Below are 14,120 nucleotides of genomic sequence, written 5' to 3'. Positions count from 1 at the left end.
TAGTAGAGACGGGGTTTCACTGTGTTGACCAGGATGGTCTCGATCTCTTGACCTCGTGATCCACCCGCCTCGGCCTCCCAAAGTGCTGGGATTACAGGCTTGAGCCACCGCGCCCGGCCTATACAATTAATTTCTATTCATTGAGGAAATTTAGAAGATGCAAATAGTTTTAAAAGGGAAAATATCACAAGATGAAAGATTTGAAATTCATACATTGAGAGTATAGAATAAAATACTATGATTACTTTTTCCCAAGAAAAAAGGGAAAGATAAGCCCTGGGGAGAGGTATATACACGGCATAGCAGTAGAGAATTAAGTGAGGACTTTTATATTTCTTACTTAGGGGTTTATGCATGGATTGGAATCAACTTTGTTTTGGGAAGATTCGACCATGAGGATGGTGAGTAATATCGTCTTCTTATGACAATTTACCTAAGGGCTGAAGGTTTAAGTCATAACTTATCAGTAGCATGTAAATGTGATTTTTGAGTAGTTTTTCTTTTTTCAAACATAAGATGCTTCATTTTCCAGTCCATATTTGCTTTCTTTTATTTCTTTTTATATGGGAAGTTTAAACATTCCTAAAGGTAGAATAAATAATTTAAAAAACCTTTGATACATCGAGGGAGATGGGGGAGAAATGACAAAATGTTAGCAAATATTGAGTCTGGGTAATGGGTTCAAGAGGGTTCCTTTTTTCTTTTTTTCTCATTGGATATTTTAAAAAGCAAACCCCAGACATGTAATTTTTATTTTCATGCATGCCAGTATATATCTATGACAGATGAGGAGTTTCAAAACAAAGAATACATCCATAATGCCATTTTTAAATTTAACAGATTTAACCATTTCTAATATTATACAATACCCGTCCTAATACCCAACCCAGGTAGAGATTTTCTTGATTTTCTGAAGAATGTTTATTTGTGGTGGGCTTGTTCAAATCAGAATCTGAACAAGGGTCATGGATTGCATTGGTTAATACATCTCTTTAGTCCCTTTTAATATATGATGGTTAATATTACCACCTCACTCCCTTGCCTTTTGAAACAAGAAAAAATTGGATCACCTGGTAGAATTTGCCACATACTGGATTTGATAGACTGCATCTTTGTGGGTTCACATGTTTTTTTAAACATGTTTCTTATCCCCCCCATATGTCCTTTAAACTGGAGGTCAGATATGGATGTTTGATTAGACTCAGATTCAATTCCATCTGCAAGACTAAATCATAGAAAGTGCTGTGTGCTTCCCGCCACTCACATCAGGAGTTTTGTAATGGCTGGTTGACTCGCTTTTTGTTGTTCTCAGACTGATCAGGTATTGAGGGTTCAGGTATTATCAGCCTGATCTAATTTAGTATTAAAATTCCTTATCTGCCTTTCACAGAATGGTTGTAATAACCAACTGTGATCATTGCTTAGATATGTCTTTTCATTAGAGATTGCAAAATGGTGATATTTCTAATTCTGTCATTCCTTATGTGTTTAACAGCTAGAATTTTTGTATAATGAACTTTTCTTGATCAACTCTTTGGATATACTGACATGTAGTTCTTATGGGAAAGACAGAATAAATCCTCGATTCTTTTTCTTTATGTATCACATTTCTGAATAATGAGTTGGTGACTGAGTAACTTCCAAAGGTAACCAGTGGGAAAAATGTTTTTTGTTTTGTTGTGTGTGTGTGTGTGTGTGTGTATGTGTATGTGTGTGTGTGTGTTTGAGACGGTGTCTTGCTGTGTTGCCCAGGCTGGAGTGCAGTGGCACGATCTCAACTGTGCGATCTCGGCTCACTGCAACCTCCGAATCCTGGGTTCAAGTGATTCTTCTGCCTCAACCTCCTGAGTAGCTGGGATTACAGGTGCCCTCTACCCCCCTGGCTAATTTTTGTATTTTTTAGTAGAGACAAGGTTTCACCATGTTGGTCAGGCTGGTCTCAAACTTCTGACCTCATGATCCACCCACCTCAGCCTCTCAAAGTGCTAAGATTACAGTTGTGAGCCACTGTACCCAGGAAAAAAGTTTTAATTATTTTTATGAACTCATGGATTTTAACATATTAGATGGATTAAAGGCCCATCACATCATTACTAGGAGCATCTTTAGGTTGGCTTCTGTATCCTTTTTTTTTTTTGAGACACAGTCTCACCCTGTCACCTATGCTGGAGTGCAGTGGTACACTCTCAGCTCACTGCAACCTCTGTCTCCCATATTCAAGTGATTCTCCCGTCTCAGCCTCCTGAGTAGCTGGGATTACGGGCACCTGCCACTATGCCCAGCTAATTTTTGTTATTTTTAGTAGAGATGGGGTTTCACCATGTTGGTCTGGTCTTGAACTCGTGACCTCAGATGATCCACCCACCTCAGCCTCCCAAAGTGCTGGGATTACATGTGTGAGCAACCATGCCCAGACTTGGTTTCTCTTAGTGAAGATAGCATTTAGAGATCATTGGTCCAGATACCACTGGTGCTCATTACTCCTGGGATATCATTGCTTCTAGCCCTTTCAGTGAACAGAGCTAGGAAATACGTATTTTTTAGAAAGAGAAAAATAAATCATGAGTCCATAGCCATATTTCTGACTCATGTTTAAGATTATAGGGTTGTTACTTATTTGATTTTTATACCTATATCCTTTTTTTTTTGTTATGCTGAATCTTTATTCCTAAAGATATTGACATAAACATTTATTTGTTTTATTCCACAATATATTTCATAATTTTTAAATAATAAAACCAGGCCAGGTGTGGTGTCCTCATGCCTGTAATCCCAGCACTTTGGGAGGCCAAAGCAGGTTGATCACGAGGTCAGTAGTTTGAGACCATCCTGGCCAACATGATGAAACCCCGTACCTACTAAAAATATAAAACTTAGCTGGGTGTGGTGGCACGTGCCTGTAATCCCAGCTACTTGAGAGGCTGAGGCAGGAGAATCGCTTGAACCCAGGAGGCGGAGGTTGCACTGAGCCAAGATTGCACCACTGCACTCCAGCCTGGAGACAACAAGACTTTGTCTCAAAATATAGTAGTAGTAATAATAATAATAATAATAAAACCAACAATATTGTTAACAAGTAAGACCACTGGAATGTAGCTTAAGATATTTGTTTCTTTTGTCCTTAGGCTGTATGCCACTAGGAATATGTAGTTAAAAATGTCGTGTTTAAGTAATTTGCAAGAATTATTCTTTGTGCAATATACAGTTGATTCAGTTAGTATATTTGTTTGCTTTCTTTTTTAAAATCTTGAGACAGGTTCTCTGTCACCAAGGCTAGAGTTTAGTGGCATAATAGCTCACTGCAGCCTCAAACTCCTGGGTTCAAATGATACTGTGGCCTCAGCCTCCTAAGTAGCTGGGACCACAGGTGTGCACCACCATGCCCAGCTAATTTTTTGAAAAAAATTTATGGGAGTGTCTCACTATGTTGCCCAGGCTGGTCTTGAACTCCTGTTCTCATGCGGTCCTCCCACCTTGGCCTCCCAAAGTGCTGGGATTACAGGTGTGAGCTATGGTACCTACCTGCTTTCAATTTTTTAAGGGATTGCTGTTTTGGGGGTTTGACTTAATTTTTTTTTTTTTTTTTTAATTACTAGAGCCTTTTTGTTCCCTTATTTATTTCAGAATCAGATGCTGAGGCTACCCAGGAATTGGCAGCAGGACGGAGAAGGACAGTAGGGATATTGGATATGGGAGGAGCCTCTCTCCAAATTGCTTATGAAGTTCCTACCTCAACCTCTGCCCTTCCTGCAAATCAGGTATTTTACCTTTTAGGGAAATAATAGCTAGGAATGCTAGTATTTGAGAAGGAAGGACACTGTCTTTGGACTTAGAGCAACTTGCCTGGCTCTAAATATTTGTTCAGATACTTGCTAGTTATCTTGAGTAGATCTACTTCATAAAGTTGTGAGGATGAAATAAAACCATGTTTGTAAAGCATTTAGCAAACTGCCCAGCATATGATAAGTGTTTGATACATTTTAGCAGTTACAATTATACTAGGTATCTCCTGCTATTGCCTGAGGATAAACATAATAATGCATTTAAATTCTGGAGCACAATATTTGATACATACCTGTTGTTCAATAAATGTGATTCTCTTTCCCCTTACTGATGATTCCATTCTAGGGCTTCTAATAATCTTTACCCCACTAGAATGTAAAGAATGTATTTTGAGGAAGAAGTTTCATCCTAGATAGACACTTTTTGTATACCTACTGTGTGCACCTATTATATACACCTATTATGTGCAAGGAATAGAGAATATTATGTAAAGGAATAAACATGTTAGTTACACTGTCCCTAAAAAGTTATAATTTATTGTCAGTGGAGATAGCTTGTGATTTCAGGAAGACCCTAACAGTGCTCAACTTTATCTAAACCAGGGCATCTCATCCTTGGCACTATTGACATTTTGGGTCAGAAAATTCTTTGTTGTCAGGGGTTATTCTATGTATCATATGATGTCTTGGCTCTACCAGATATCAGTAAGAACCCTCCCCCTTCCAGTTGTGACAATAAAAAGTGTCTCCAGACATTGCCAGATGTGTGAGGCAGGGTGGAAATTGCCCATAATTGAGACCATCTGTTTTAAATAGTGCTTGGGCAGTGTGGGGACTGGCAGGTCCAACTTGGTTTGCAAAGTTGAATGGGAGCCATTGTGGCTTCATGGAAGGTAAAGTATTACCTGGGCCTTGGATAAGAGTAGGCTTTTGCATAGTGGAGGCTGAGGGAAGGCCACCTGTATGGAGGGAACACAAAGGCACAGAAAAAGCAGCAGAGAGGCCAGAATGCCCAGGGAATGACAAATAGCCTGTTGCAGTCTAGGATTTTCAGGTATGCTGGATAAGGCTCGAAAGATAAGATGGAGCTAAATCATGAGCAGTATTGAGTGCTATCATAGGGGGACTGGCTTTTGTTTCCATAGATAGTGGAGAACTAGCAAAGGTTTTTGAGTAAGGCAGTCACATGTGCCTCCGTTTCATCATTTATAAAATAATTTAACTGTGAAGGTCCTCCCCAGCTCTGAATTTTATGATGATGTTAATTGTGTGACTGTTATCTGATCTGTTTTTTGTAGGGAAAGAATTTTTGTGCCAGTAGGAGAAAGAATATAGGTCAGGGAACCTTGAGTGAGAAGTAATAAAGGGCCAAATCAGACAAAGTAAGTGGAAATGAAAGGGAGGGGACAAATTTCAGGGGATAGTTTGGAGTGAAAAACCAATATAATTGAGTGATTGATTGTGGTAGTGTGAGTAGGGTGGGAGGATGGCCAGCAGTGCTGAGGATCTATCCTAGATAACCAGAAGAGTGAAGAACCCAGTCACTGAGAGAAGAGCCACAAGGGGAAAGGGCAGTGGTGATATTAAGCAAGCAGTATTGTCCTGAGAGATCTGGATGAGAGCATCTATCTGGTCTTCTAGTTCAGAAGTTGTAAAACTAATGACTTCAATTTTGGTGATGTAGATATCCAAGGAACATATGTGTCAGAATATCCACAGGACTATTGGAAATGTGAGTTTAGCAATCAGCAGAGAATTTCATTCTGGGGTTGGAAATTTGGGGGACTAACTAGGTTGTGAGACTTTTTAGTCTATATTTGTTAGTATGTATTCAACAGGTAAAACAAAGGCATGGTTCTGATACTAAGAAATAGGTGAGGAGTGGCACTGGGGGTTCAAGTCTTAAAAGACTTTTTCGTGTGTGCAGATTTAGAAAGCTACTTTGTTATGGAAAGCAACACTGGTATAGTGCATATTTGCAAGCAACAAATTAGATTTACATAGAGCAGGCTGGGCATGGTGGCTTACGCCTGTAATCCCAGCACTTTGGGAAGCCAAGGCAGGTGGATCACTCGAGGTTGGGAGTTAAGACCAGCCTGGCCAACATGGTGAAACTCCTTCTCTACTAAAAATACAAAAATTAGCCAGGTATGGTGGCATGCGCCTGTATTCCCAGCTATTCAGGAGGCTGACGCAGGAGAATTGCTTGAACCTGGGAGGCAGAGGTTGCAGTGAACCAAGATCACACCACTGCACTCCAGCCTGGGTGACAGAGTGAGACCCCGTCTCAAAAAAAAAAATTACAGGTAGCAATATAATGGCTGTTCAAGATGAATCTTAATGCTTGGTAAAAGTGAATGAAACTGTGAGATAATGTGGTAGCATTTTTCAAATTTTAAATAATCCTAAATGCCTAATATATTTTTTTGTACAACTCACAAAGTTATTTACATTCACAAAGCTATGCAACTATCACTATTGAATTCCAGAACATTTTCATCACACCCAAAAGAAACCTTATATTCACTCCCCACTAACTTACCATTAGCAGTCACTCATCATTCTCTCTTCTCCCGACCCCTGACAACTATTAATCTATTTTCTCTCTCCAGTGGATTTGCCTATTCTGGACATTTTGTATAAACGAAATCATACAATATGTGGTGTTTTACATCTGGCTTTTATTTAGCAAAATGTTTTCAAGGTTCATCCATCTCGTGGTATGAGTATTTCATTCCTTTTTATGGCTGAATAACATTCCATCGTATGACCAACCATGCCATATTTTGTTTATACATTTATCAGCTGGTGATCATTTGAGTGGTTTCCCTTTTTGGCTATAATGCACAATACTGCTGTGAACATTCATGTACACATTTTTGTATGTACATAAGGTTTTTTTTTTTTTTTTCTGAGATGGAGTTTCGCTCTTGTCACCCAGTCTGGAGTGCCGTGGGGTGATTTTGGCTCACTGCAACCTCTGCCTCTTGGTTCAAGCAATTCTCCTGCCTCAGCCTCCTGAGCATCTGGGATTACAGGCACCCGCCACAATGCCTGGCTAATTTTTGTATTTTTAGTAGAGATGGGGTTTCACCATGTTGGCCAGGCTGTTTCCAAACTCCTGACCTCAAGTGATCCACCCGTCTTGGCCTTCCAAAGTGCTGGGATTACAGGTGTGAGCCACCATGCCTGGCCCAGTTTTTGGATCTCTTGTTATATACTTTGGAGTGAAATTGCAGGGCACAATGACATTTTCACTAATTAAAAATAAATTCAAAACAAGAATCTTCATTTTATAACAATACATATATACAATAATTATACATAAACACATTACAATGGTTGCCTATGGCAGACAGTGGGAATGAGAATAAGTGTGACGATAAAAGGGAATAAATAAAGCAAAAGAGAGCCTTTGCCATGATAAATGTGGCATGAGCTGAGGAATATAATTAATTCAGCCTCTGCCATTGGGGTTCAAGAAAAAGATATAACACATTTTCATTGAAGGTACAAGAAAGTGGAACTTTCCCAATCCCCAAACCTGTCACAAGGAACCTTAGGGCTTCTTGGATAATTTTAGAAAAGGCCACAGAACCGGGCGTGATGCTTCACATCTGTAATCCTGGCACTTTGGGAGGCCAAGGTGGGCGGATCACGAAGTTGAGAGATTCAGACCATCTTAACCAACATGATGAAACCCCGTCTCTACTAAAAATATAAAAATTAGCTGAGTGTGATGGTATGTGCCTGTAGTCCTAGCTATTCAGGAGGCTGAGGCAAGAGAATCGCTTGAACCCAGGAGGCAGAGGTTGCAGTGACCTAAGATCACACCACTGCACTCCAGACTGGCAGCAGAGTGAAACACTGTCTCAAAAAGAAAAGGCCATAGAATAGATCTGATAATGATCCACAGAATTCCTTGAATTTATTTTTATTGAAGGATTTTTTTTCCTATTTATTAAAATAAATTCCCATTGTGGGAAATTGGAAAATACAGAAAAATACATGTGAGAAAATGATATCTGTAGTAATTCTACCTCCTATGTAACTACAGATAATGTTTTGGTCTCTAATTTTATATTTAGTTTTTAATTTAGTGTGTAATTTGTACCTTTTGGTGCAGTCTTGCCATTTTTTGACTTTGTTTAAAATAATGCCATGAGGATGAACGAATGCTGAAGATATTTTAAACAGTAGTCATAGAAATGAAGCCTGGTATATTAGCAATGTCATAGCTTTCTAGAAAGCAATCAGAACTAAAATTCTCTTTTTTCTCTTGGTGTTGTATTACAGGAAGAAGCTGCCAAGATCCTGCTGGCTGAGTTCAACCTGGGCTGTGATGTGCAGCACACTGAACACGTGTACAGGGTTTACGTCACAACTTTTTTGGGTTTCGGAGGCAACTTTGCCCGGCAGCGATATGAAGATCTTGTTCTGAATGAAACTCTTAACAAAAACAGGTACATTTGACATGGAATCTGAGTTTCTGAAATACCGTGTCCAGCTGCAGATATTAGGAAGAAGTATTCACATCCTCCTAAGATAAGTCCTTGCTTCCTCCTCCTTTCTGACCACCCCTGCCAGTGGGGTAGCATCTCTTAAAGACCTCACCTGATCTGGGTAAGGGTACATTCTGAGCTTTATTAGGACTCATAAAGTACGGCAGCTTATTGTGATCTCTTGCTGTTTCCCATATTCAGACCTGGCATCACAGGATAAGGGAGATGAATTAAATTGCCAATTTAAAATGTGCAATATATAGTGTAGCTGCTAACAGTTCCTTCTGCATGGAAGTGTTCATGACATGTTTGTTGAATTACAGTGCAGTTGCATCTTTTGTGGGAGTTCACTTCTGTAGTATGTCTAAAAGATAAAAAGCATCTGTAGTTAAAATTAACTTTTAAAATGGTCTCTCATCAAATTCAGAATAGTCCGTTTTTCCTTTAGGATTGGACAGATCACAGAATCTTCATTTGAGTACCAGATGAAGTAAAGTAGTTAGACCATAATCTACAAACAGTTGTGGGGTTTCTTTCTTTCTTTCTTTTTTTTTTTTTGAAGTATGTAAAATTATTTTATCATTATGCACATTAAAGGAAAACATAAGAGAAAGCAGAGTTCTTTTCCACCACAAAATTTACACAGAATTTTGGAGTGAAAACACAGTGTAATTGGGTGATAGATTGTGGTTGTATAGGTAGTGAGGGGAGGATGGCCAGCAGTGCTGAGAGTCTAGCCTAGTTAACCAGAAGGGTGAGGAACCCAATCACGGAGAGAAGGACCACAGGTGAAAGGGCAGGGCTGATACTAAGCAAACAACACACTTACCTATGCACACTTAACCGTTTAGCTAGAAACACTAGCTTGAAGAGATACTGGTATATCCCATTGGTAATAATTTATCCACAGCAATCAGTTATCTTATATTTACAGCATGTTGAAGAAAATATTGTCCCATAAGTCTTTTTTGTTTTTGTAAGTCTTAGTCTCTAGGAGTTCAAGGTGCTTTGGGAGAATCCTGGTGCCCTGGATGACTGACAAATGCATTAAAATCAAGTGAAGTGTTTGTACTCTGAAAGTACTCCTAAGTCTGTACAAACATTGCTTGGGTTGAGGTGCTCAGATGTCTCTTGCAGCCACTGTGATGTTTGAAGAACAGTTGTTGTGAAAGTTTCACACCAGTTTTGATTTTCCTTCTTCATTAGCTGCTGTGCTTCTTTTCTATTTTCTTCTTTTGTTGTTCTGCTGCTCTTTTTTCTGTTTTCTTCTGCCCCCATACTACTTCTTGCCAGACTGCATCTTCTTCCCATGCATTGGTATTTTCTTGCCAAGTAGCTAAGTTACCTACTTCACGTGATTGATGAATAAAAGGCATATCTTGTGTAGCTGCCAGTCTACTAAAGAAACCTGTTTCCTGGGATGGTAAAACGATCATTCTCTCTTCTCAGTAACTGTTTTCTGAGTTTCCCTTACAGTTGGTGTCGCATCCTTAAAATACTTGGTTCCAGTTGTTCTAAGGTGTTCTACTGTACTCACCTTCAGTCTTTACACTTGTGGGTACATCCTCATTCTGAGAATCCACTCTTCAATATCTGTTTAGGAACTGATAATTAACTGCAATTGGCAAAGTTATTTGGAGCCCAACTTAATTTCTGTCCTTCATAGTAATCTTTTTGAGGAATGAGAATATGGTTGCTAGGCAAGTATAAACTCAAAATAACTGGAACTGTGTTATGGCCATGGTGGGAATTAAAGCTTCTGCTCTTCTCCCCGCTTAGAGGCTCCAGGTGGCTTCCTGCAGCTGGTGCTGTGCCTATTCTGTTCCAGCACTGCTCATTCAGAGGCAGGCATGGGCTCCATCACCATTGCCAGCCATTGCAGATGTGCCACTGCCATGGTCCACTCTCCAGGCATCTCTCCCCACAGCCCTTCCCACCTCACCACCTACCATAAAGCAAACATCACACTTACCTATGTACACTTAACCATTTAGCTAGAAACACTAGCTTGAAGAGGTATTGGTATATCCCATTTCTAATAATTTATCCACAGCAATCAATTGTCTTATATTTGCAGCATGTTGAAGAAAATATTGTCCCAAAAGTCTTTTTTGTTTTTGTAAGTTTTAGTCTCTAGGAGTTCAAGGTGCTTTGGGAGAATCCTGGTGCCCTGGATGATTGACAAATGCATTAAAATCAAGTGGTGTGTTTGCATTCTGACAGTACTCCTAAGTCTATACAAATATTGCTTGGGTTGAGGTGCTCAGATGTCTCCTGCAGACATTATGATGTTTGAAGAACATTGTTGTGAAAGCTGTATTTTTAAACATTAGAACCACACTCTGCATGATAAGGTCCTTGCACTTTTAAGAGGTATGTGGGAATGAAGACCAGATGGAGAACAGCAGATTCGCATCTCCAATTTCACTACACCCTAGGAAATGAAATACACATGTTGACTAAAAGGTACAACAGAACTGATCACCATATTCCTCTTTTTTTTTCCCTAAATTTAATTTGCTTAAGTTAAATGTGTATGTGATGAATTTCCATGATAATACTCCACTGCATCCTCATTTCTAGGAATATCATGAAAACCAGTAGCAAGATATTTATGAAGCACATTGTGTTTCTTAGACTAGGTTGAGTACAGGCATGAATATTTTCTTTGTTTTTGTCATTGTGGCAGATTGCTGGGTCAAAAGACAGGTCTGAGCCCCGACAATCCATTTCTGGATCCCTGCCTGCCTGTGGGACTCACAGATGTGGTGGAGAGGAACAGCCAAGTGTTGCATGTCCGAGGAAGAGGAGACTGGGAGTCTTGTGGGGCAATGCTGAGCCCCCTGCTGGCTCGCTCCAACGCCAGCCAGGCCTCACTCAATGGCATCTATCAATCACCAATTGACTTCAACAACAGCGAGTTCTATGGCTTCTCTGAGTTTTTTTACTGTACAGAGGATGTGTTGCGCATTGGTGGCCGCTACCATGGGCCAACATTTGCCAAAGCTGCTCAGGTAAATTATTAATGATAAAAATGGCTTATGCTGGCAGCAGCCATTTATTGAATGCCTCACTCTGTGCCAGGTGCTGTATAAAGGGCTTTGCATACAGAATCCCACTTGTTCTTTGCAGGAGCCCTTTGAACCCTCATTTTACAGATGAGGAAGTGGACTTACAGAACTTAAGGATCTAGCTATGCTGTACTGCCTTCTAATTAACTAAATTTAGTTTTCATGGGTGTCATATCACCCAAATTGTTACCCAGGTATAAAATTTTTGTGTTGGCTAATGTTTTTTCTTCCAGCTTTCCAATAGTCTTGCTTAATGCTTATGGCCAAGAAATGTCACCTCCAGTATTTTTCCCCTTGCTGGCTATTCTCTGTTGTAATGTGCTTTTGGAGGAGTAAAAATTCACTTTGAGCATGTAGACTTAAGCATCATGTAGGCTTAAATCATTGGTTACTTGGACAGGTAAAAGATTAGCCAGCTTTCTATCATTCTCGGCTTAATTTAGGGCCATCTCTTTGAATTGTTGTGTATCTCTCTAATCTGTCTTTTTCCTAGAGTAATTAATGGGAGAATCTGTCCTCATTTTTCTTTTTCTTTTTCTTTTCTTTTTTTTTGAGACAGAGTCTTGCTGTGTAGTCCAGGCTGGAGTGCAGTGGCAAGATCTCGGCGTGCTGCAACCTCCACCTCCTGGGTTCAAGTGATTCTCCTGCCTCAGCTTCCCGAGTAGCTGGGATTACAGATGCCCGCCACGATACCTGACTAATATTTGTATTTTTAGTAGAGACAGGGTTTCGCCATGTTGGCCAGGCTGGTCTTGAACTCCTGACCTCAGGTGATCCACCCGCCTTAGCCTCCCAAAGTGCTGAGATTACAGGTGTGAGTCACCACGCCCAGCCTATCCTCATATTTCTTATTCTTTCTTTCTTACAATTTTCTAGAGTTCTCTTGGTGTAAGACTTCCAATTGAATAATATCTGCAGTATCTGTACTATTCTGTTCCCAAAAAGCAGTCCTTAAGAAATATTGCGGAACATCTGGATTGTATTTACTCCTTTCTCTCCAGCCTCCAGGAAGACCTTCATGCTCCCTTTTTTTCTGGAGCCCAGAGCTCCCTAACTGTCCATGGCCTGAATCTTTCTCTTATCTCAGAACTTCTTCAAATTCTATTCCCTTGAATACCAAAAGGCTCAAGTTATTGCTTGCCAACATTGCTAGTGGCTTAATGTGTTATCTTTTCCAGGTAAAAGAGATTATTTTGTTCTTTTACCTTTTTAACTTTGACTCAAACGTTATCTTCCCAGAGCCACCTTCTGGGACCGATCAAAATGACAACACTCTCCATATTACCCATTGCCCTTTCCTGCTTTATTTTTCCCCAAACGTTTATGTCATTCAGCATAGTGTGTGTGTGTGGGGGCGGGGGCGGGGGTTGTCTGTCTCCTACCACTAGAATGTTAGCTTCCTTGAAGACAGGAATTTTTGTCTGTTTTATTGTCTGCATGATTCCCTGGCATCTAGAACAGCACCTGGCACGTAGCAGACATTCAGTAAATGTTAGTTCATTGAACAAACCAAAAGGAATGATTCTTTTGGTGAGAATTACAACACCAAAGTAGGCCAATGACAGGTTTATAATCATCCTCTTTCATCTACTGTCCCTGCTCATGTCAGTCCTATGTGGAGTAGAACGAAGCTGTCTTTGGCTTTTGGCATTGCTATTTCTTAGTCCTAACCTCAGCCCCTCTGAAGCCTAAGAGGCTCAGAAGCCACATCAAGCTTGCTTGGTACTAGACCGACCTGAGGTGACAAGAATAAACAGGGGTATGGCACAGTGTTTATGAATATGCCATTTCTGTTTTCCTTTGTCAGCTGGTAGCCCACAAGTAACTTTAGAAATGGAACAGCTGTGACTGTGGGGAAGGTAGAGAGTTTGCCTCCAAATTCATGTTGCGCTATTTTCTCTGTGGTTGATCCAGGATTACTGTGGCATGGCTTGGTCGGTACTCACTCAGAGATTCAAGAATGGCCTCTTTTCATCACATGCAGATGAGCATCGACTCAAGTAAGTCACTTTCCTTTCCTCCTTAGATGTGGCCTTAAAATCTAGGTGGCAGATTATAATGCAGGAGGGAGAGTGAGCAATAGTGCAGATTAGGTTTCATGTTGAGGGGGCATTTGATCATTTCAGATTTGATTTTCTGAGGAGTAGGGGCCAAAGTAGTGAGCCTATTTTAGCAAAGCCAGAGGAAATCAGTGGTTACCAAAGAGAGTTCTCATCAAGTGATTTGACAACAAAAGTGATTTTTACATTTTTAGTTTTTTTTATTTTTTGAGACAAGGTCTCATTTTGTCGCCCAGGTTGGAATGCAGTGGTACTATCTTAGCTCACTGCAACCTCCACCTCCCAGGTTCAAGTGATTCTCCTGCCTCAACCCCCCCAAGTAGCTGGGACTACAGGCATGTGCCACCACGCCTGGCTAATTTTTGTATTTTTTGTAGAGATGGGGTTTCGCCATGTTGCCAGGCTAGTCTTGAACTTCTGAGTTCAAGTGATCTGCCTGCCTCACTCTCCCAGAGTGCTAGGATTACAGGCATGAGCCACTGTGCCTGGCCAAAAGTGATGATTATAAAACTTTGTATTATAGAAAATATCAAACATACAGAAAAGTAGAATAACAACATAAACCCTCATGTAACTATCACATAGCTTCAACAAGTAACATTTTGCCAGTTTGGTTCATTGGTCCTTTCATTTTTTAAATGTTTTAGTTAAAAACTGTTTAACATAAACAAAACTAGAATAGTGTAATGAACTCCAGTGTACCTA

General features: G+C 40.1%; 2 protein-coding genes across 2 annotated transcripts in view; one reads left to right on the top strand and one right to left on the bottom strand.

The window, feature by feature from the left end:
- Positions 1-14,120, top strand: part of ENTPD7 (ectonucleoside triphosphate diphosphohydrolase 7) — a 55,795-nt gene that overhangs the window by 37,584 nt on the left and 4,091 nt on the right. Inside the window, exons 7-11 of the mRNA XM_017531289.2 lie at positions 345-401; positions 3,625-3,758; positions 8,079-8,245; positions 10,974-11,298; positions 13,270-13,355. Of these exons, the coding sequence (XP_017386778.1) occupies positions 345-401; positions 3,625-3,758; positions 8,079-8,245; positions 10,974-11,298; positions 13,270-13,355 (769 nt within the window). The remainder of the gene's footprint in view (positions 1-344; positions 402-3,624; positions 3,759-8,078; positions 8,246-10,973; positions 11,299-13,269; positions 13,356-14,120) is intronic.
- LOC108306385 (cytochrome c oxidase assembly protein COX15 homolog) overlaps positions 6,444-14,120 on the bottom strand; it is a 38,110-nt gene continuing 30,433 nt past the window's right edge. Inside the window, exon 9 of the mRNA XM_037739541.1 lies at positions 6,444-8,648. Within this exon, the coding sequence (XP_037595469.1) occupies positions 8,583-8,648 (66 nt within the window). The 3' untranslated portion in view covers positions 6,444-8,582. The remainder of the gene's footprint in view (positions 8,649-14,120) is intronic.

The sequence above is a fragment of the Cebus imitator genome, unplaced genomic scaffold, assembly GCF_001604975.1.
Source record: "Cebus imitator isolate Cc_AM_T3 unplaced genomic scaffold, Cebus_imitator-1.0 Scaffold71, whole genome shotgun sequence".
Lineage (NCBI taxonomy): Eukaryota > Metazoa > Chordata > Mammalia > Primates > Cebidae > Cebus > Cebus imitator.
Note: the sequence above shows the minus strand (reverse complement) of the source record. Positions and strands in the feature narration are given on the sequence as shown.